This window comes from Macaca mulatta, chromosome 11 (genome assembly GCF_049350105.2).
Source record: "Macaca mulatta isolate MMU2019108-1 chromosome 11, T2T-MMU8v2.0, whole genome shotgun sequence".
Lineage (NCBI taxonomy): Eukaryota > Metazoa > Chordata > Mammalia > Primates > Cercopithecidae > Macaca > Macaca mulatta.
The window spans coordinates 47,353,894-47,374,804 of NC_133416.1; the positions used below are offsets into that span (position 1 = coordinate 47,353,894).

The following is a 20,911-nucleotide window of genomic DNA, read 5'->3' on the forward strand; positions in this document are numbered from 1 at the left end:
GTTAGGAATATGATTAAACATACAATAGATATTATTAGTTAATATTTATGTTATTAATTCATTAATATTTTAACTCTGCACATTAGTTAAATATCATCATCCAAAGCTTGGTATTTTTAGATAATAATTGAATAAGTGAATGAAGTAGAAGTAAATGTTGCCTTCTGTGAAGTAAATATTTTAAAACCATCATCATGCTAGAGGATGATTTGAAAACAGAAATAAAAAATTATTTTCCTTCCTTCCTTCCTTCCTTCCTTCCTTCCTTCCTTCCTTCCTTCCTTCCTTCCTTCCTTCCTTCTTTCCTTCCTCCCTCCCTCCCTCCCTCCCTCCTTCTCCTTCCTTACCTCCCTCCCTCCTTCTTTCCTTGCCTGCTTTCTCGCTTCCTGTTTTGCTTGCTTTCTTGTTTTGAGGCAGGGTCTCACTTTGTTGCCCAGGCTGGAGTGCAATGGTGCAATCACAGTGCACTGCAGCCTCTATTGCCTTGGCTCATGTGATCCTCCCATCTCAGCCTCCTGAGTAGCTTGAACCAAAGGCATGCGCTGCCATGCCTGGCTAATTTTTTATTTTAGAGAGATGGTCTTGTTCTGCTGCCCAGGCTAGAGTGCAGTGGCACAATCAGGGCTCACTGCTTCCAACAGTGAGCTTCCAACAGCGAGGCTTTGACAATTTATTTAAAATTATGCAATCTGCTGTAAAATGCTAGTTAAATTTTAGTTATTTTTGGTCACTTACCTGAAGTGAAGTTTTCATGTCAAGGTTCTGAACCACATTCCTTTAAAGTCGTTATTGGCCCATAAAGAGACCTTATAAAGTTCCTATGAGATTTTGGTTAAGTGATAATAACAGGAAATAGTTATTTTTGGTGGACATATATAAATATATGGTGTTATTTGTGTAGATGTAAATAAAAAATTATTTTGTCACTTAACCTCTGCACATGTTTCAGAAATTTTACTTTTAGTTGATGACAACTGGTTTCTTGAGCTATATTTCCCAGCAAAAATTATTCAATTAATTTATTTTCATAAATATTGTGTTTCCTAAACAGTTTCCACTACAACAGCTACCGCCATATTAAGCACCGGAGCAGGTATATAAATTAAAAAGTGCTAACTATTTTTATAGCTCCTAAATGAGCAGCAAAGATAATTGATAGTTTGGGAATCATGGTACTTTTTTCAAAGTTTTCATTCTCCATTTATGTATTTGCTAAAGGCCCATGCCAAATAGCAGGTCTGTACGTAATTGTAACGTTATTAAAGAACATCTTCCCTTTTCAAAGGTTGTCTGTCCTAAGAAGAACATTCTACATTCTACTGATTTGGAGAAAGTGGCTATGTCAGAAAATTCTATGTTAAATTCCTTGAAAGTAATTTACAATTTCTTTTATTAACACCAAGAAATCTTTAACTTTAATTGGATGCTTTGTCATTAAAACAGTAGCTAGCGGAGTACAAAAGTATATTGAAATGTGTAAACATCTGATAAGTGAACTTAACTGTTACATTTAATCATTTATTTGCATTCTGGAGATCTTGAAACATGTTTAAATAGGTATGGTTAACCTCATCTTTCAATACCAGTTTAATGTATATTTCCAAATATTTGTCTTCTTCTTTGCATAGCAATTACACTGGTTACCAGTAGCCCAGGCATAGGTAAGCTGTAACCTCTAAGCCACAACTTAATCAATGGCGGATTTTTAAAAACACCCAAAACATCCTTTGCAGTATTATATCTTTGTAATGACATTTTTAGAAGAAATAGACGAAGTTTCTTTTTTAAAAAAGAATTTTTTAGAGAAAGCTTTTGGGGAAAAAAAGCATTATACCAAATGATAAGGTTTTTTGACCTTTTACTTGGGGCCTATACATTCTAAAACTAATATTTGGGCTTCTTTTCACCTATATGATGATTTTTTGTCTGATACAGTCATTTCAAGTTGATCCATTTTGCATGTGACTATAGATGTTCTTGGAAGTATAATTTCCCCTGCATATAAAACTTATTTTTTCCATTGTTTTCTCAAATTCAGCAGCATCCATTCCAGCGATTACAACATCAAGCAGTGAAACAACAGGTAGGTAAATCAGAAAATCCATAAGTGACGAATAAAGTTTTGAATAAAGGTTTGTATCTGAAACCTTGAACAACTTAAATATTAGAATCAACATCAGTTTGATTACACATTAAAATATTTGGGTTTGAATTTTCCCTCTGACCATCCAGTTTCCCTAATTTAGTTTGCTATTTTATCTTTCCACCTAAATTTAAAAATGTATTCAGTATGTTTCAGTGTCTTTAATGTATATGAAAATATGATTAAAAAATTCACAAAAAATGGCTAGCAGACAGTTTAGCATTGTGACTCTACATGTTGTTGTTGTTTGTAATATATAATAGTCACCTTCTTTTCTTTAAACTAATTAATTATACAATTAAAAAGATGTCATTTTTACTTAATTGAAGATTCACATGCATAGTGTATGTCATTTCTTTCTAGAATCTATGTTTCTGAGAAAATCATCCATAGATTTCAACCTTCCAACTCTGCACTATCTTTCATATACTCACTTTTCTATACTTACAGTCTTTACCCCCAACTTAGCACTAATTCTCTTTCTTTATTATTTATTAACTTATCAAGTCTTAAATGAATACATTACTTCAAGTCACAGGCCATGCTTCGCCATCCTTGAATTCCCAATTGTACCTAATGTTAAGGTACAGATTAGTTTATATTCAGTAAGTAGTTACAGAGTGAATGAATGACTTTTCTTTTTCCCTGTCAAAAATTTAGAACTCAGGTTTAGAACTTTAGCTCAGAATTTCTGGTGAAGGTTAAACTATTTGTTAAATATTAGTTATACTGATCAATCCAACAGTTCATACATTTCACTCATTGGAGCTAATCTTCAATACAAAGATACAGTGTAAAACCAAGGCTATTATTGGATTATAAATTGATATCATAATATAGAATTGCGACTATAATTTTGAACATTTTGTAAATCTTAGTGTTGTCTATTTTTAAATTAATATATTTTTATATTAAAGGAGTAAATACATATGTATATCTTAAAGCATCAGCTATCATAGTGCACAATATTATTAAAAATACCAAAAACAACATGCTACTTCCTGTCAAACTTTCTCTTATGTTGGATACCATTCGTGACACAAAGCATTACTGGCTCTTTCAATGTAAATCTCAGAAAGCCTGACACATTTCAAAAATGTTCTTCTGCAGTCTGTAATCATAAATTCATTTCCCAGGACTAATAACAATTTCATCCCAATAGTTTTTTGAATTATTTCTCATGCACCGCAGAGTAACTTTCTAGCTAGTGTTACCTCAGTTGCAAGCAGTGGACTGAATCCCTAATTTTCAGCCTGGCTCTGTTTCTAAGATGATTAATTTGGTTCAGTTACTAAGCTTTCCTTTAGTCAAAGTTGTTCATCAGCTATTAAAACTTTCGTATATTGTGATCATTTAAAGAAATAATTTTTTCCTTGATTTGATGAACTGCATAGATACACATGAATCATAAGCAGCTTAGATAACTATTTCTATTTCTTCAGTATCATGATGATGATATCTATATCCTATATCACAATACTTACCTAGAACTATTAAAAGTGGTTTAATTTTTCTAGCTTATATACATATATATAAAATACATAAATTATATGTATATAAATATATAAAATATATAATTTCCTTTTCAAACACCTGGTTTTGAATGTAATATTCAATTTTATTTTGTCAACACTTTGTACTATAGTAAGTTAACTGTCCATGGAAAACAGAACATCATGAGTAGATTACCCTGATAAGGTTTTTGTGAGCAACTGATTAAGTTTTAGATGTAATATTTTGTCCCATTTACCATAAAACACTAAAAAAACTTATCAATTATCTTCATGGTAGCATTTTAAAAATTATAAATCAAATGCAGAGTTGAATTATAGGAAAGATTACCTGGGTGATTTTTTCCTTGAATTCATTTGGTATTATTTATGACTTTTGTGCTTTGCCTTACTGAATCCTAATGTTTTATTTAATTTCCCTGAAATTCTGGTAGATATTTCATGCTCTGTAAGTATAATATTAATAATTAACCAAATGCTATGTTACTATTTTATTGAAAAATATGCTAAAAATGACTTTTATTGAGGATTTACCTTATTCTAGTCATTATATTAAATATTTTTCATTCAGTATCTCATTAAATCTTAATCCTCTGATTGTTATTCTCCACAGTCTTCCTCACCTCATCATTTTAAAGGTGAGGAAATGCAAAGAGCTTAACTAACATTTTCAGGGTTATAAGGATCAGAAAGAAAAGGACTTTCTGGCATGATCTAGAGAGAAGTCAGGATTGGTTTTCTTTTTCTTGTTATCCATGCCAGGAACTGTAGTCAACATCATTATAAAATCAGGAGACAAAGAAGTATAAAAATGTTTATTTTTTCCCTCATATTAAAATTTTCCAATTGTGCCACAAAATGTGTGTGTTTCAAATAAAGTTAGTCAAGTAATCCCAATGTGCAGAAAACATTGATTATCAAATTAATAATATATTCCCAGCATTTATTAATAGTGTATGTATAGCTTATCTTGTTGCTGGAACAGATTAGGAAGTGCTAATTTTCCAGATAAACTGAAGCATACAAAACTTTAATTAAATTTTAGTTAAATGTATCAAATTTCAATTAAAAAATAACAATTAGTGGTAAGAATTAGAGGTAATTCTTAGTTCCTTATCTTTTCTGAGGCTATGACCATATCACACTATACAGATGGGAATTTAGAAATCATTCAAATAATGGTTAACTTAGTTTTCCTTAAACCTGTGACTTGAGGGCTTGGCGCATGCCAGTTGGTCATCTTTGTTCATTCGATTAAGTGGAAATCATAAATAGTATACTTCAACTTGTGCTAGGGACTTGGACTGAGTACAAACTATTCAAAATAAAATGTGATATTTCTGAATTTTAACAACTAAGAGATGATATGCCAATTTTCTTCTGGCTGAGGAATCATAATAATTTATATAAAGTGAGGATGGTAATCAGAAGAAACCCAGAAAGTGCTAGATAAGGGTTTACTGGTATTTTTATTTTGGAGCTCCAAAGGAAAAAAAGTCACATCTATTAGTTTTCATTTTTCATGTAAGAATAAAACATTTTCCTTTAAGAGACACCAACTTATTTTTTCTTTTCACACTCTTTTTCTTTCTAAATTCATCCAATAAACATTATGTCATTGTGAAAACGAAACAGTTTAAGTTGTTTGCTTTTAGAATTAAAAAAAAAAAAGGTCTTTTATAGAGCAATTGTCTTGCACAAATTGTAGGCTTGAAAGATGCATCCTATTTCTTTCACTGACATTGGTGGTTTAAAAGTGGCATTTTCAAATTGTGATGAATCCCTAACTACAAAATGATTTTTGTTTTTAAGTTTTCTGGTGGTAAGCCTCACTTGATCAGTTATGAGAACAATGAATCCCATATTTGTTTTATTTTAAAATAAGTGTTTTGACACCATCACTAGCAAAGGGTGTTTTTTTCTGTTTCTTTCAAAATATAGTATGCATCAACCGAAGATACTTAGAGATTGAAAAGTAAAAGATTATATTTCAGATATAATATAGCTAAGAAGACACTTTATTTCAAATATGTATTTCCTCTCCATGAACTATCTATAATAAATGAAAGGATTTGTTTCTTGGACATGGAAACCCATTTCATTGTGGATAATGTATTAGTGCTTTTGAGCAGAACCAATATGATAAGTGGGATAAATTAACTTGGTTAAAACTTTCCTACTTTTACTTTTTGCTTTGTCTTAAAAATAAATCATTTTAACATAAAAACCTATAATTATTGAACACAAAGATAACGTTTATTTTAAAAAGAGTCTCGGCGGGGCAGTGGGGTAGGGGCTGCAGGCTTTTGCCACTGACTTGTTCTCTGGATAAAGTACTTTTGACCAAGTACTGCATAGAAGACAAGGTATGACTTCATTGTTGAATAGACCTTAACTTTTTTGTTGAGGTAAATAGCATAGAAGTAAAGGGTACTTTTGAGCAGTTTAGAAAAACATTGCGGAAAACTCTAAAGTGAAAGGGAAGCAGTGTGCAGACTTTAATTTCTCCACGTGCTTTCTGTATCTATCATCTTTTCCATACAGTGAATGCTTTCAGAGGGCTAAAATACCCTGAGAGATGCCTAGCTAACCATTCTAATAAGCATGCTATTTTTAGAAGAAACATTATGCAGTTATGGGGCTTTTCCTTTTTAGATTGACTGATCTTGATACAGAGCTAATATTTACTGAGCACTACTCTACCTATATGACATATATTATGTGATTTGATACAGAAAATTCCCTGAAGTGGTGCCATCATTTCCCCCTATTTACAAATGAGTAAATGGAAACACAAAGAGGTTAAGTTATACATTCAAGGTTACTTGCTAATAAGTTGCAGAGATAATTAAAATTCAGAACATATTTTCTAGACTCCAGTCCTAATGCCCCTGTGTTTCCATGTTTAAAGAAGAGGATGAAGTTGAATTTAATTTACATCAGTTATTGAAGAAGCAACATGTAATTACAGATTCTGATTTCAAATTGGAACTTATGATAAAATCATAGGTTGTTTAGTAGGTTTATATTAAAACAACAACAAAAAAATCCCCCCTGTGAATGAATACGTGGGATACTGACATATAATTTAAAAGTGAGTTTCTGTTACACAACCATATAATCTGTTAAAATGCATATTTACTCAAAAATTTAAAAACTTAAAATGTTACAACTGTAAGTTATGTATAAATTTTGTTTATACAATGTGCTTATTATAAAATAGCATCAATCATAAAAAAAATCGCATCAGGCAAAGGGAGGTAGATGAGTATAGTGGAATGTGGAATTAGAAAAATAAGAATTTGAATCCCTCCCCTTAAGGTTTGACCCTGTTTTAAGTCCCTCAAGCAGCCTGAGGTTTAGTGTTCTCATCTGTGAAGTGGGAACTAAAAATAATCTCTACATGGAAAGATTTGAGAAAACAGTAAATGTGATAGTGCAGCTTAGTGTAATACATAGGAAGGATTCAGTAAAGGCAACTTTATTATTAGTGAATTTTATAAGGAATGATTAACTAGGTGAATGAGTTTATATTTTAGTTGGGGAGTTTAATACTTTATAGGTTACTAATCAGAAACATACTGCTTCTTGAATTAAAGCCAATTTTATGAATTTTTAAACTTTTTCAGAATAAGATATTTTGCAAAAGCTGTAGACTCTGCAGTACTGAATTTGTTGTTTATGAGGGGAAATGTTATGGATACTCCTGAAGTTTATCTTTCAGACATATATTTTAAGTAAAATAAACTTCATTAAAAAAATGCCAAAATATTTTTTCCTTGTAAAAATTAAAATGATTCTTAGAATTAATTTAAAAACTTAGTGGTAGCTAGAAAATTAATTAAAAGACTTTATATTAAGTTTGTAGCGAGGTGAAACCCAAGTGGACAAAGCCACTTGAAAAAATGTTTTAGGGTAGAGTTAGTGTTTTGGTGAAGGCAGCTCCTCCTATTACTATTTATGTCTCGTACACAAAGAAGCTGATGCATAATAATTGACAGTATCAAGTACTTCCAGCATGTGTGTTCATTTGCAAGTAACAGAAAAATCAGTTGAAACTGTAATGGTTATGGATGTCAGAATTAATGAGAATGAGAATGCAGTCTCTATCAGTTTTGGTAATTAAACCCAGAAGAAAAGTGAGTTCTCACGTATTCCTGTTAGTAAAGGCTTATCCCTACTTTTATTGCTGTATCAATAATTTCAGACTTACATCTTCTGAAGTTCATTCATGGGGAAAGGGAGCTCTATCATAGTAGCCTGACTGGTCTGTACTCCAATCTGTGCCTAGTTTAAATAACTCTATGACCCTGATTAAAGATCGGTCCTTGAGATGCACATGAGCATGTTGCCATCTCAGCAACATCAATTATAAGGAAAGGCCTATAAATATGTTCTCTTGTGCATATGGCAAAAATAGTGATGATCAGAGCACTACCACCTATGATGTGCAACTATGTTCTTGAATCCATGTTGATTAGAGCATATTTATTTAGATGTGTAAATTTTGGAGATTTGATTTTATTCCATATGATAATGCTGCTTTTAATTAAATGCAATTGTCTTCAGTTTGAAAGTGCTCAAATTGGATCACTGGAATTCCATAAAGGTTAAATCAATACTAGGAAATGGAATCTGCACCAAAATCTTTGGGAATATCAGGGTCTATCTATTCTTCCACATCATTCTAATCTTGATCGTCTCTGGGGTTCATGGCATAACAGTCTTTCCATGCTATTCTTACAATTAGATCAGCAAGATATTTTGATTCAAATGTCCAACTATTGTGCTCATTAGTGAGAAAAGATCAAGATCTGAGCTGGTCAGTTGGTGGAGTCTGTGTAATACCGATTTTGAAAATTCTTCTCAACTAAACCTTGTCAGCTCTTGATAACTGTCACAAAAATTTTCTCTGAAACTAGTTACCATACTTATTTAAATATACATTCTGTAAAGTAATTCAGGGAGACAGGATATTTTATTCTTTACTTGATATTGTGTTCTATAATTTCTAGTCTAATTTTTAATATTTCCATTAACATGGTGAATGGGTAATTAAGAAAACTTGAAAACTGCAGGAGGTGATGTGTTATACATACAGGCAGAATAACATAAAAAGCAGTATGGGTCACAGTCCTAGATACTGGGGGACTTACATTTGAATCCTAGTTTTGTCGCTAACCAGCAGTATGATCTTGAACAAATCACTCAACTTTTCTGAGCCCCATTCTTTATCGGAAAATGGGTAAAATATTTTTACTCCATTCATTCATTCATTCATTCTATGGACAAATATTTCTCAAGCTCTTATTATGTGCTAGGCACTCTTATAGGCCTTGGAGATACTAAAGTGAATTAAAATTTACATGGTTTCTGCCTTTATAAAGCCTACAGCCTAGTCAGGAATGTGGATATCAATTAAGTAATTACAAAAACAAATGGAAACTTACATCAACACAAGAGCTATGGGGTATCTAAAAGGGCCTGGGATGAGAGGCAGGGGATTTAATCCAGTCAAGGAGCTCAGGAAGGACTGAAGAAAAGATGATTGAGTTGAGAACTGACCAATGAAAGCTCAAGTAGGAGAAGAGGAGGAAAGAACCATGTTCCAAGTACAGAGAACTGCAAACAGCAGGTAGAAAAGATAGAAAGGCAAGTGTGGCTGGACGAGGAGTGAGGATCAAATAGATTGTGTGAGAAGTTTGTTTCTCTCCTTCTTTTGTTGAAGTTCCAAAGCACTATAAAATTGCAAAGTAGTATTGTTTACATAAAGTAAGCAGTGGATTTCCATGGATTTTCAATGAAAATTAACATTGAAATAGAGAAAATGCCTGACTATTTTTTTATTTATGAAAACCCCAAATTAATAAAGGCTTACTTTTAAGTGCACAGGTCCTCAGTAAACATGTGATGAGCTTTTATCACATCCCTAGCAATGGGCAGACATTGAGAATACAAAGGTAAAACATGGCCTTTTCCTTCAGGAGTTCACTGATAATCCACAACAGCTGTTTAGGGTAAATTCAAATTTATTTTTATAAACCTGCTATGTCAAATCATAAACATAAATCTTAAAAAATATTTATCCTTTTCCCTCCAAGTCCTTATAGACTAAGTGTTACTCAATATAAAAATATCCAAGCTGCAGACAACCAGAAGCTGAGAAAAGTTGAAGAAACCATAAACTGCAGAATCAGCCTCTGGTTATCAGAGGATGTATTGCCGTTGTTGATATACATTCCATTTACTTTGTATTTAGTAGAATTCAGCATATGTGTATGTGTGTGTATGCATACATTGGAAAGTACACCATGTATGTCACTATTTTAAAAATGAAATACAAATTTTTTATTAACTCTAAACACTAAATATATTACAAATTACTCATATTGAAAACTACACAACAGCTGAACAATCTCTCTAGTATTTTTTCCTTGAGGTTGGAAAAATTCACATCATTTCTGTTTTCCTTTTCAGGGACAACTCTAGGTCCTCTCACCGAGCCTTTTACTACAGGCCAGTATATTAATTCCTGGTTTTATATGTTAAATAAAAATATTCAATAGTTTAAATTATTAGTCACTTTGGGTTTTAAAGAAAGAATGTATAGGACAGTTTGGCTTTAGAAAAAATATTTCAAACAAGTAGTTTACTAGGTTTTTACTGCTGACTTTAAATTTTTCTTTAAAAACCTTGAATTTTACTTGTTTTTGATCAGTCTATATTGACTGGCTATAGAAACATGGTTTCTAGTTTGATTTTCTTCTTTATCATTAACTATTAACATAATATCTGCAACAGTAGTAAATATCTTTAAATTTTTTTAAAGACTATGGGTTGCACATCTAATAACATACGTTACTGTCTTAGATGTTTAAAGTTTAAACATGTGCACATCTAATAACAGCTCTCTTAGCTGTTCTAAGCCTAAATGTAGCAATTAACTATTTCATGATAGTGTTTCTTTATTGTTATTATCAGCCCCAGGCCACAGTGATTAAGGCATAAGGATCTGCTTATTTTGTTTTATTTTTAAATTTTAAAAATTATTTTTTAAAATGTGGATACATAGTAGATATATACATATATGGCATACATGAGATGTTTTGATACAGGCATGCAATGTGAAATAAGCACATCATGGAGAATGGGGAATCCATCCCCTTAAGCATTTACCCTTTGTGTTCTAAATAATCCAATTATATTCTTTAAGTTATTTAAAAATGTATAATTATTATTGGCTATAGTCACCCCATTGTGCTATCAAATAGTAGGTATTATTCATTCTTTTAAATGTTTTTATACCCATTAACCATCCCCACCTCTCCCTAACCCCTGACTACCCTTCTTAGCTCTGCTAACCATCCATTTACATTCTATGTTCATGAGTTCAATGGATCTGATTTTTTTAGATCCCATAAAATAAGAACATGTGATGTTTGTCTTTCTGTACCTGGCTTATTTCACTTAACATAATGATCTCCCATTCCATCCATGTTTTTGCAAATGACTGGATCCCATTCTTTTTTATGGCTGAATAGTACTCCATTTCATGTATCGTTTATCCATTCATCTGTTGCTGGACACTTAGCTTGCTTCCAGATCTTAACTATTGTAAACAGTGCTGTCACAAATGTAGGAGTGCAGATATCTCTTTGATACACTGATTTTCTTTCTTTTGGGTATATGCTCAGCAGTGGGATTGCTGGATCATACGGTAGCTCAATTTTTAGTTTCCTGAGGAACCTCCAAACTTTTCTCCACAGTGGCTGTAGGTTCTGCTTATTTTAAAACACTTATTTAGAAAAATATATGAAGACCTAGTGTGGCTCAGTTCAAGATGCAGAAAGCTGTATTTGTAAAAAAGAAAAAAAGGCAATGATATTAAAACAAATTCTTAGGGAACTCTAGGCAGAAAGTCACTGGCTTTATTGATTCTATTTTCTATGGTAAAATTGATTAAACAGTTAACTCACTCCATGGTGATAAAGTCCTAATAGACTTTAGATGAGACGTTTATTTTATGTTTTTCTCAGGTATTACTGAAACTTCAGTTCCCATCATCTCAACATCTGGAAATGCAGGCACGACAGGAGTAGTGAGCCCCACTGTCACTGGTGCTGCAGGCGTGGCAGGTAAATTAAATTCAGAACAAAGTATACCAGTCTCAGCTAAGAAACTCATTTTAGGTGATGTTACTCAGAACAATATTTTGCAAAATAAAAGTATTAGAGCTAGGTGATTATTCCTTATATGTAATTGAAATATCGTATCTTTAGTCTTTTCACAAGTTGCTTCCTTAAAGTATAATGTTAAAATTATATGTGCTGATGACCTTGATAGTTGGTGGTGCCTATGCATTTTTTTAGCCAGATATTTGTTTTTTCTTTACCTTTGTCAGGGACAACTGGAGTGTTACCTGGTATAACCACAGGAGCTGAACATGGAAATTTAAGTGACTTCAGAACAGGTGAGACAAAGAAATGAGTCAAATGCTGTCTCTTCCACAGCCTATTTCTACTAGGAATCCTCTGTTTCAACTTGGCAACAACTTTACCCTGAGTACAATAGCTGACTTCAGAGATATTGAAGTCAGCTAAATGACCTTGGGGAAAAATTCAATGATTAATATTTAATAAAATACTAATGATATGTTTCTATGGCACAGGAATATTTCTGAATTGTCTACAAATAGATAGTATGTAATTTAATCAACAATTACACCATGGTAGTTATCTGTCGTTATTCCCATTAGGTGAGAAAATAATAAAAGGTCTCCAAGCTGGAAGAGGCAGGATTAGAACACATAATCCTAAGTCTGGTGTGGAATAGCTAGCTCCATAGCTCTGTGTGTGTATAAAAACGTAGATCCAACAAAAGCCAATGAGAATATGCTTGCCCTACATATCATTGACTGAATTTTAACTACTGTTGGTTTCATGAATAAAATATTATTGGTTTCCTTAACGAGACATTATTTTGATAGAAAACAAAAAAGCGTAAGTTCACCCCTGTCCACCATGCTATCAGCTACTAATTTCAAGTATCTCTTAAGTTTCTTTCTGCATCAATTTGCCTCTGCTTTTGTTCAGGTGTTAAACATTTTCCACCTAGCCTCCACCTTGCTCACCTTCTTCCAACACAATGGTGTTTAAAGTGTGGTTTCTGGAACAGCAGCATAAGCATCTTCTGGGAACTTGTTAGAAATGTAAATGTCTGGGCCCACCTGCCTAAAATCAGAAGCTATTGGAGTGGAGCCCAGCATTTTACTAGCAAGCCCATGCATCTGATGCTCATCAAAGTGGAAAACTACTGCTCTAACATTTCCACTCCTTCCTCACTTCCCTCCCAATCCACGCTGCAGTCAATACCATGGCAGAATGGACTTCCAAAATCTCAACTATCATCATGTCACTCCACTACTTACAATTCTTCAATTGTTCTGATTGCTTTTAAGATAAATCAAAACTTCTTTACATATATACTGGGTTAAAAGCCATTTCTTTAGTGTATACATGGAACTATTTCTCTTTATGCACTTGCTAACTAATCCATGGCCTAATTTAATTTTTTCTACAGTTACTATCCCCTAGCAATTTTCCTGATTTAAACATTATAACTTAAACACTTTATGGAATAAGATATAGTTTACATAGAAATTAATGGTTTAAAGGATATAATCAATGTACAATAGCACAAATTAAGAAAGTGGTTGGTTCCAATCAGGTCAGTAAACTTAAATTTTAGAGTGATGACCATTTGCTTACATTTCTTAAAACCTGCATGGAAATTACTTGGATAATAATGATAAGCCAATCAGCTATCTCTTTTGGTTATGAGGCAGTATGTATAAGGATTTTGAGCAGGGCTACTCAAAGTTTGGTCGACAGATGGATACTCGCCAGACTGTTACCAGTTTTTGATGTATTAAGAACTAAAACAGAGAGTAAGTATTTAAAAACATAGCAATTTCACAGGATGATTTTTATGTCTATTAAATAAAGACTTGTGTTTTGTAAGGTTTTACTTTTAAAAATTTCATTTCTCTATTTTATGGCCTTTTTCAAAGTATTAATCTAGCATAGTTTGGAAATTTTACAAAATTGATCTTTTGCTACATATTGTTTGAGAAACACAGGTTAGAGTATTAACTGTAGTTAGACTCTTGAATTTGGCTCCTGGATCTGCTGACGACCAACTTGGTGACCTGGAGCAAGTCATTTAATCACATCTAATAAATAAGAATAATAATATGACTTGTTTCAGAGGAATTTAATAAGAGTAAATGAGTTGGTTTATGTGTAGGGCGTTTGTTTTTTTTTTTTTTTTTTTTTTTTTTGAGATGGAGTTTCATTCTTGTTGCCCAGACTGGAGTGTAGTGGTGCGATCTCAGTTCACTGCTACCTCTGCCTCCTGGGTTCAAGCGATTTTCCTGCTTCAGACTCCCGAGTAGCTGGGATTACAGGCACCTGCCACCAGGCCTGGTTAATTTTTGTATTTTTAATAGAGACAGGGTTTTGCCATGTTTGCCAGGCTGGTCTCAAACTCCTGACCTCAGGTGATCTACCCGCCTCTGCCTCCAAAAGTGCTGGGATTACAGGCATGAGCCACCATGCCCGGCGAGGGCATTTTTTTAAATACTTTTTTTTTTTTTTAAATCAAAAGTAACCGGGGGCCCTCCTGCCCACACCCAGGGAACCAAGCGAAGGAGCTGCAAGCCCTGGACAATCAGGCAAGTTAGGACATGTGCTTTAGCTCCTGTTAAATGGGCGTAGTCAAAACATGCTTTAGCGCCTGATAAATGGGCATAATCAAAACATGTAAGCTGCTCAAGAAGCTTGAAATGTGACTAGAATCTCCCAGTCTTTTCCTTTAGAAGCATCATATGTTGAAATTACTGCTACTGTGTTTGTTAGGTACGACTGGAGGATTCCTGGGCGCAACCACAGGAGCAGGCAGGGGAAGCACACCGGGAGCATCAGGCAGTGGGGCCACCAGCCCTGGGAACCCAGCAGGCAAGACAAAGACTCTTTTGGGGGCTGTAATTGGGGTCCAACACAAGCTTTGCCAAGACCCCAGAATACGATAATGAGATTAAGTAAATATAACCAAGGGCAATATTTTAGGAAAACAACATGAAACTGAATATCCTGAAATAATTTTTTTGGTAACGATCCATATACATTAAGCACCATTATTCTTCCGAGTAGGAAGAACTGGAGGAGTGGATGCAGCCACCACTGGAGCTGCTGGTGAAAATACATCTGAGAGAGCAGGTACTGGAAGAGCGAAAACATCATGATGCTGTCCTGTGGACACGTGAGCTTTCTGCTCAAAATTTAGTCAGAAACAAGGTTTGTTGGGGAATCCAAACATTACGTAAGGCTGTGTGTGCAGAAGATCAGAACTATACCAACAAGCATATGCTGTATACCTAATACTGTGATAGATGCTCTGTGGGATACAGGAAAAGAATAGGGCCATATATTTGTTCTCACTCTACTTCACTTTGGAGAGGAAGGAATAAATATTCCTACAGACATAGATGATAAAGACTAAGAAAGGCAGGAGTTAATCAAGCAAATAAAAGGTGCATGCTGGAGCATAAGGCAATTCTAGTAAGAAGAGACAAGATAATTCAATGTTGAACTATTCAGTGTTGAACAGTGAATTATCTGCACGATTACTCTATTTTACGAAGAAAAACTCCTTTATTGTAATCAGTACAATATCAGAGTTTCCTGATTTATTTGATTTACCTTGAACAAGAACTTGTCATGACATTTATGAGATAGATTCATTTTTTTAAAGAAAAAAGTGTGTATTTATATGAGATAGATTCATTTTTTAAAGAAAAAAATGTATATTTTAGGTCACTTTTATAAGGATTTAACTTTCTTAGCAGACATTGTTTTTTTCCATGATAAAAAATTAGGCACACTGTGGGTATCTGGAGCAACCCCTGTAGTCGGAGGTGGCAGTACCCTGGGGGAAGCAGGCCCTGGAGCCACAGTTTCTGGTAAGATTGACCAAGCTGGACATGATGTCTCAGAAGTTCCCAACCATACCTCCTACACTAAGTGATGCTCTGTAAATTCAGGCTAGAACTAGTATTAGGATGCAGGGCTGAGGAAAGTTGGAGGGATAGTTTCTTTCACTTCCTTTGTCTGGAACCTTCCAAGTAGTCATAGTAACAGAAGTAATAACATATATACCTGCTCCTCTCTTGGTTTCAGGAAGCACAGGAGTTTCTGCAGGCTCCATCACTGCCAGCCCTGAAGCCTCAGTCACAACCTCTGAAAGCAGCAAATCAGGTAAGTAAAAGGGAAAAGTCAGTGAGTATGCAGGAGTAAAATGGAGCGTGTGGATCTCCACATTTTCTTTATTTAGCAGTGCTGTAAAGAACGAAAAGAACTGGAGTTAGGAAGCCCAGTTACTGACCACCGGTATTGCAGGTAGTAATCGGCCATACAGATTCAGACAGAGGTTCCTGTTCAGGAACTTCTGAGTCTGTGAGTCTGGAGTGGGGCTGGGGTCATAGTTTGCAATCCTAACTACAAATTAGAATCAACTAGATAAATGTTTGAAAATACATATTGAAGAATCCGTCACAGACTAATTGAATCTGTCCCTGGAAGAAGGGACCAGGCATTAAGTATTTTTAAAAAGCCTCACGGGTCCCACATGCAACCTGGGTTGAGAACCACTAGGTTCAAATATCTGAATATTAAACAAGTAAATAATAAACAAGCTTATTTACAAGGAAGAGGTAAATAAGCACTCTCAGGGATGCCAACAATTGTATATGATTCTCATAATGAATTTTTGGAAAGAGTGAACCATTCCTGGAAATGAAGAAGTGTAAACAAAAGATATTTTGAAAGCAGAGAGTAGCACCCTCTGTTCTGCTAAATCAAAGATCACGATACATATTTATTGTCTATTTTGAAAGGAACTACTGGACCCTCAGTAGGTGGAAAAACTAGAGCCACAAGCAGTGAAGCGACATCATCTGAAGGCGTGTCAGGTGAGTAGAGGATGTCATTCCGAGGCCATGGCTTTTGGTGAAAAGGACAATCTTTCATCAGACCTCTGCAAATTTCACTAAGTATAAATGCCATCCAACAGAAGATAGAAAGATATCTAAGTTATTAACATTTTCAAGAAAAGTTTTAATTTAGGTTTTCTCCAAGTATTTCCTTCAAAACTGCTATGGCACTGGGTTGTCACAATAATGTATGTGCTCTCCCAACACTGTGTTTGCCAGGTGGAACAGGACAGCCTCTTGGATCTACCGCTGGATCTGACAGTGAAATCACAGCGAGAACATCTTTCACTGGTTCCAGCTTACCTGGGAAACTCACCAGGCCAAGCCCAGGCTCACCTGGTCACTTTAGTGGTGGTGAGTCACAAACCTAGTTGGAACCTCAAATTCTTATAAATTTAAGCGAATTTAGAAGGGATCTAATTTTACAACAAATGATCATGGATAGTTTAAGTAGACCCCCTACCTCTTTAAAGAAACCCTGAAATTTGTTCGAAGAGTACTTCATTATAACCATTTATGTAGACTAGGCTTGCCAGAGAAAATATAGGATACCAGTTAATTTGAATTTCACACAAATCAGGAACAATTTTTTTTTTTTTGGATGAGTATGTCCCATGCAATGATCAAAACACAGTGTTGATTGTTTGTCTGGGATTCATATTTAACTGGGTGTCCTGTATTTTTATTTCGTGATTTTGAAAACTCTGATGCAGACTGAGCACTGTTACTCTTTTCAATTAGGAACAACTGAAGGGGGAAATGTAGCCACCACTGGAGCTGCTGGTGAAAACACTTCTGGAGCATCGGGTATGGAAAGAGCATAATTAGAATAAATCCAGACAGTAGAAGTATAATTTTTTTTTACTTAAAATGTTGTCAGAGACAAGGTTGCCTGGGGAATTTAATTATTATTTGTATAATGTCAAAACTGCAGAAGATCAGAAATAAATCAAGAAATATTTGTTGTGTGTTCAATATCATCCTGGGGGATACAGACAACATAAAAGAGGAGTAGAGTAAGGCATTTGTTCTCATAGAACTTCATTTCTGAGCAAAAGAAATTAATATTTATAATACACACAAAGGCAAAAGATAATCAAAGTGGAGGAATTGTTCAATAACACGCATTGGAGTAAGACTTGAGAGTCAACTCTAGTAAAGTGACTGATTAATTTGTTTAAAACAACGGAATTATTCTATTTTGAAAATAATATAATCAGTGCACTACGAGCTATGTCTATATGCCCCAACTTGAACAAAAACTCAAAATACAAGGAAGCTGAGTGAAATTTTAAGAATCTATTCAACTGCAAGGGAATAAAAAGCAGTTATTCAGGTTTTGGGGAAGGAGGATTAAAAACAAAATATTCTTCAAATCCAGAACCCCCTGCACAAAAGTAGTACAGAATAAAATATAGGTTAACTATTGAATAAGCATTAAAACAGAATGTGATGCACATCAGAGGCAGTCTGTTAAGAGATTGCAAAATCAAAGCAATATATCACTCTTTTATAATATATAGCCAAGCAGATATGACCTACTACACACATGTTCTCAATATAAATGATTATAGTCTTCAAGTAGCAGGACTTGAGAGCAACATTTATTACACATAGTTCATCCTAAATTCGTCTCTGGAAATGAAGCAAGTAAGTTGTTCACAGCTGAATCAGTGAATAGCCTTCCTTAACCGAATTTCTTACATATTGTATCTCTGTTGTAAATAATCTGATGACCTGGTTAAATATTCAAACACACCAAAAATCCTTTTATCACAAGCAGAATGTAATTTAGTCATAGTATCAACCTGATCCTTAATTTGCACTGACACTAGTAGATTCGAATAGGATTTAAGCTCAAGAAACCAATGGAAAAACACAAAAACAAAAACAGGAAAATGGTGGCTGCATAAATTGGAGTCTATAGGTACCTCTTTCTTCAAATCATAAAGATCAAAACAGAGCCCACACTTACGGTGTTTAGTGGAGACAGAGAAGAGCCAGACTCCAAAAACTGGGAATGATGGCTCTGAGGCTCACCGTGGGACTGAGATATAGGTAAGGGCGTCATAGAAAATAGAGAAGTATAGAGAGGTCCTAAGAGTGGTAGAATACTATGATTCTAATGGTTCAATCAAGTAGAGTTGAGCCTCAAAAGGAAAGATCCCCAACTTGAGTGGAAAATGCTGAGAGAAAATCTGGGACCTGGCAGGTCAGAGAGCCCTCATGAATGGAGTTGAAAGAGTATTGGAGAGTGAATGGAAGTTTTTGGAAGGGGGAGCAACCCTTGGAACCTGGGTGTCAAAGGAAAAAAATAAGTATGTGAAAATAAAGGTCTCAGTAAAACAGGATAATAATGAAAGCATCAGAAGACAGACAAGGAAAAAGTGCCACTTATAAACAAAGCTTCCTCACTGTAAGAACATAAGAGGGGAGCCCTTTATCTGAGGAATCTGGGAAGCATATGGAAGCCTCTCTGCTGCCCCCTGCATAGAATCTCTTACTATTACTGGCCCACAAAACATTGAAAAAAATAATAATAATAAAGAAAAAAAAAGAAATTCCAATATCGATACACAGTTATTCCTTTGTATACATTTTCAAAAACTTTGCAGCAGTAGCAAGCAAATTGTAAAAATCTAGTCATGAAGCTAAAGAATACAAAAACATAACATTAACATAAAACAACTGGCCGGGCGCGGTTGCTCACGCCTGTAATCTCAGCACTTTGGGAGGCCGAGGCGGGCGGATCACGAGGTCAGGAGATCGAGACCATCCTGGCGAACACGGTGAAACCCCGTCTCTACTGAAAATACAAAAAAATTAGCCGGGAATGGTGGCGGGCGCCTGTAGTCCCAGCTTCTAGGGAGGCTGAGGCAGGCGAATGGCGTTAACCCGGGAGGCGGCGGGGCTTGCAGTGAGCGGAGATCGCGCCACTGCACTCCAGCCTGGGCGACAGAGTGAGACTTCGTCTCAAAAAAAACAAAAAACAAACAAACAAACAAAAAACAACTAAGGAAACAACTGCAGCTACAAAGAGACATCAAAATTATAGATTAAAAATTAAGAGTGGAAATAGATAAACAGCAGGAATGTTACATTGGAACTGGTGAAAACCCAGGAGAAAATGGAAGAAAAAGAAAAATTATCTCAAAAGACCAAATAGCAAATTGCTCCACTGAGAATAAATAACACTGAAAATACAGCAAGGCTATTAGAGGATAGAACGGAGAAGAGGTACCCTACCGCTGAAATATTGCAGATACTTTCAAAAAAGGTATAATGGGCTAGAGAAGGATATAGTTTTAGGAAACAAACAAAAATATCGAAGACATATTATTGCCATATCTGGAGAAGAAAAAGCAATGAAGCAGAGCTAATATTTAAAATTATAAATAAGGAAAAATAGTCTTAATTTAGAAAAAAACCCTAAATCTATGTAGTGAAAGAACCTACCATATACCTGGAAGAATTAATCCTGAAGAGTCAATTCTGTAAAGTATTCGGAAAAACAATTGGACTCGCTTTACTCATAGATAACAGGTAGTAAGTAGTCAAGTGAATTGTTTAAATCTCATGAGCTAAGTACAAGAAGCATCAGTTTACAAAAAAGGAAGAATGAGCTATCAGGAAGAAACTAATGCTCGATTATTTTTATTAATACTGATTTTTAGTGACTTTTTCAAAATTAAGGCATCTTTTAATGTAATTCATAATATTAATAGTAGATCTAAGGGGAAAAAAAAAACAACCCACAGAAGCTAAAATGGTATTTGATAAACATTGCCTAATCATTTCTGATGGGAAAAAAGACCACTTAAAATAATAGGAATGAATGGATATTTCCTTAAAACAGGGCCAGACTTGGTGGCTCATGCCTGTAAGCACTTTGGGAGGCCGAGGCAGGCAGATCACCCGAGGTCAGGAGTTTGAAACCAGCCTGGCCAACATGGCAAAACCCCGTCTCTACTAAAAATATGAAAATTAGTTAGGTGTGGTGGCAGGCGCCTGTAATCCCAGCTACTCGGGAGGCTCAGGCAGGAGAATTGCTTGAACCTGGGAGACGGAGGTTGCAGTGAGCCGAGATCTCACCACTGCACTCCAGCCTGGGCAACAGAGCGAGACTCCGTCTCACAAAAATAAATAAATAAATAAATAAATAAATAAATAAATAAATAAATGTAAAGTACATATACCTCAGCCACACAT

The 20,911-nt window shown here is 34.7% G+C and overlaps 1 protein-coding gene across 11 annotated transcripts in view; it reads left to right on the forward strand.

Annotated features, from left to right (window-relative positions):
- MUC19 (mucin 19, oligomeric) overlaps positions 1–20,911 on the forward strand; it is a 176,289-nt gene that overhangs the window by 57,493 nt on the left and 97,885 nt on the right. For 10 of the 11 annotated variants that reach the window (XM_077953866.1, XM_077953872.1, XM_077953873.1 and 7 more), the window contains exons 1-9: positions 11,633–11,789; positions 12,056–12,124; positions 14,571–14,669; positions 14,865–14,930; positions 15,590–15,673; positions 15,891–15,968; positions 16,607–16,681; positions 16,922–17,056; positions 17,444–17,509. In XM_077953866.1, the coding sequence (XP_077809992.1) occupies positions 11,678–11,789; positions 12,056–12,124; positions 14,571–14,669; positions 14,865–14,930; positions 15,590–15,673; positions 15,891–15,968; positions 16,607–16,681; positions 16,922–17,056; positions 17,444–17,509 (784 nt within the window). In that variant the 5' untranslated portion in view covers positions 11,633–11,677. Of the gene's footprint in view, positions 1–1,051; positions 1,094–1,628; positions 1,662–2,038; positions 2,084–10,131; positions 10,171–11,632; positions 11,790–12,055; positions 12,125–14,570; positions 14,670–14,864; positions 14,931–15,589; positions 15,674–15,890; positions 15,969–16,606; positions 16,682–16,921; positions 17,057–17,443; positions 17,510–20,911 lie in introns of those variants that run through there. The other variant, XM_077953878.1, reaches the window with a different exon arrangement.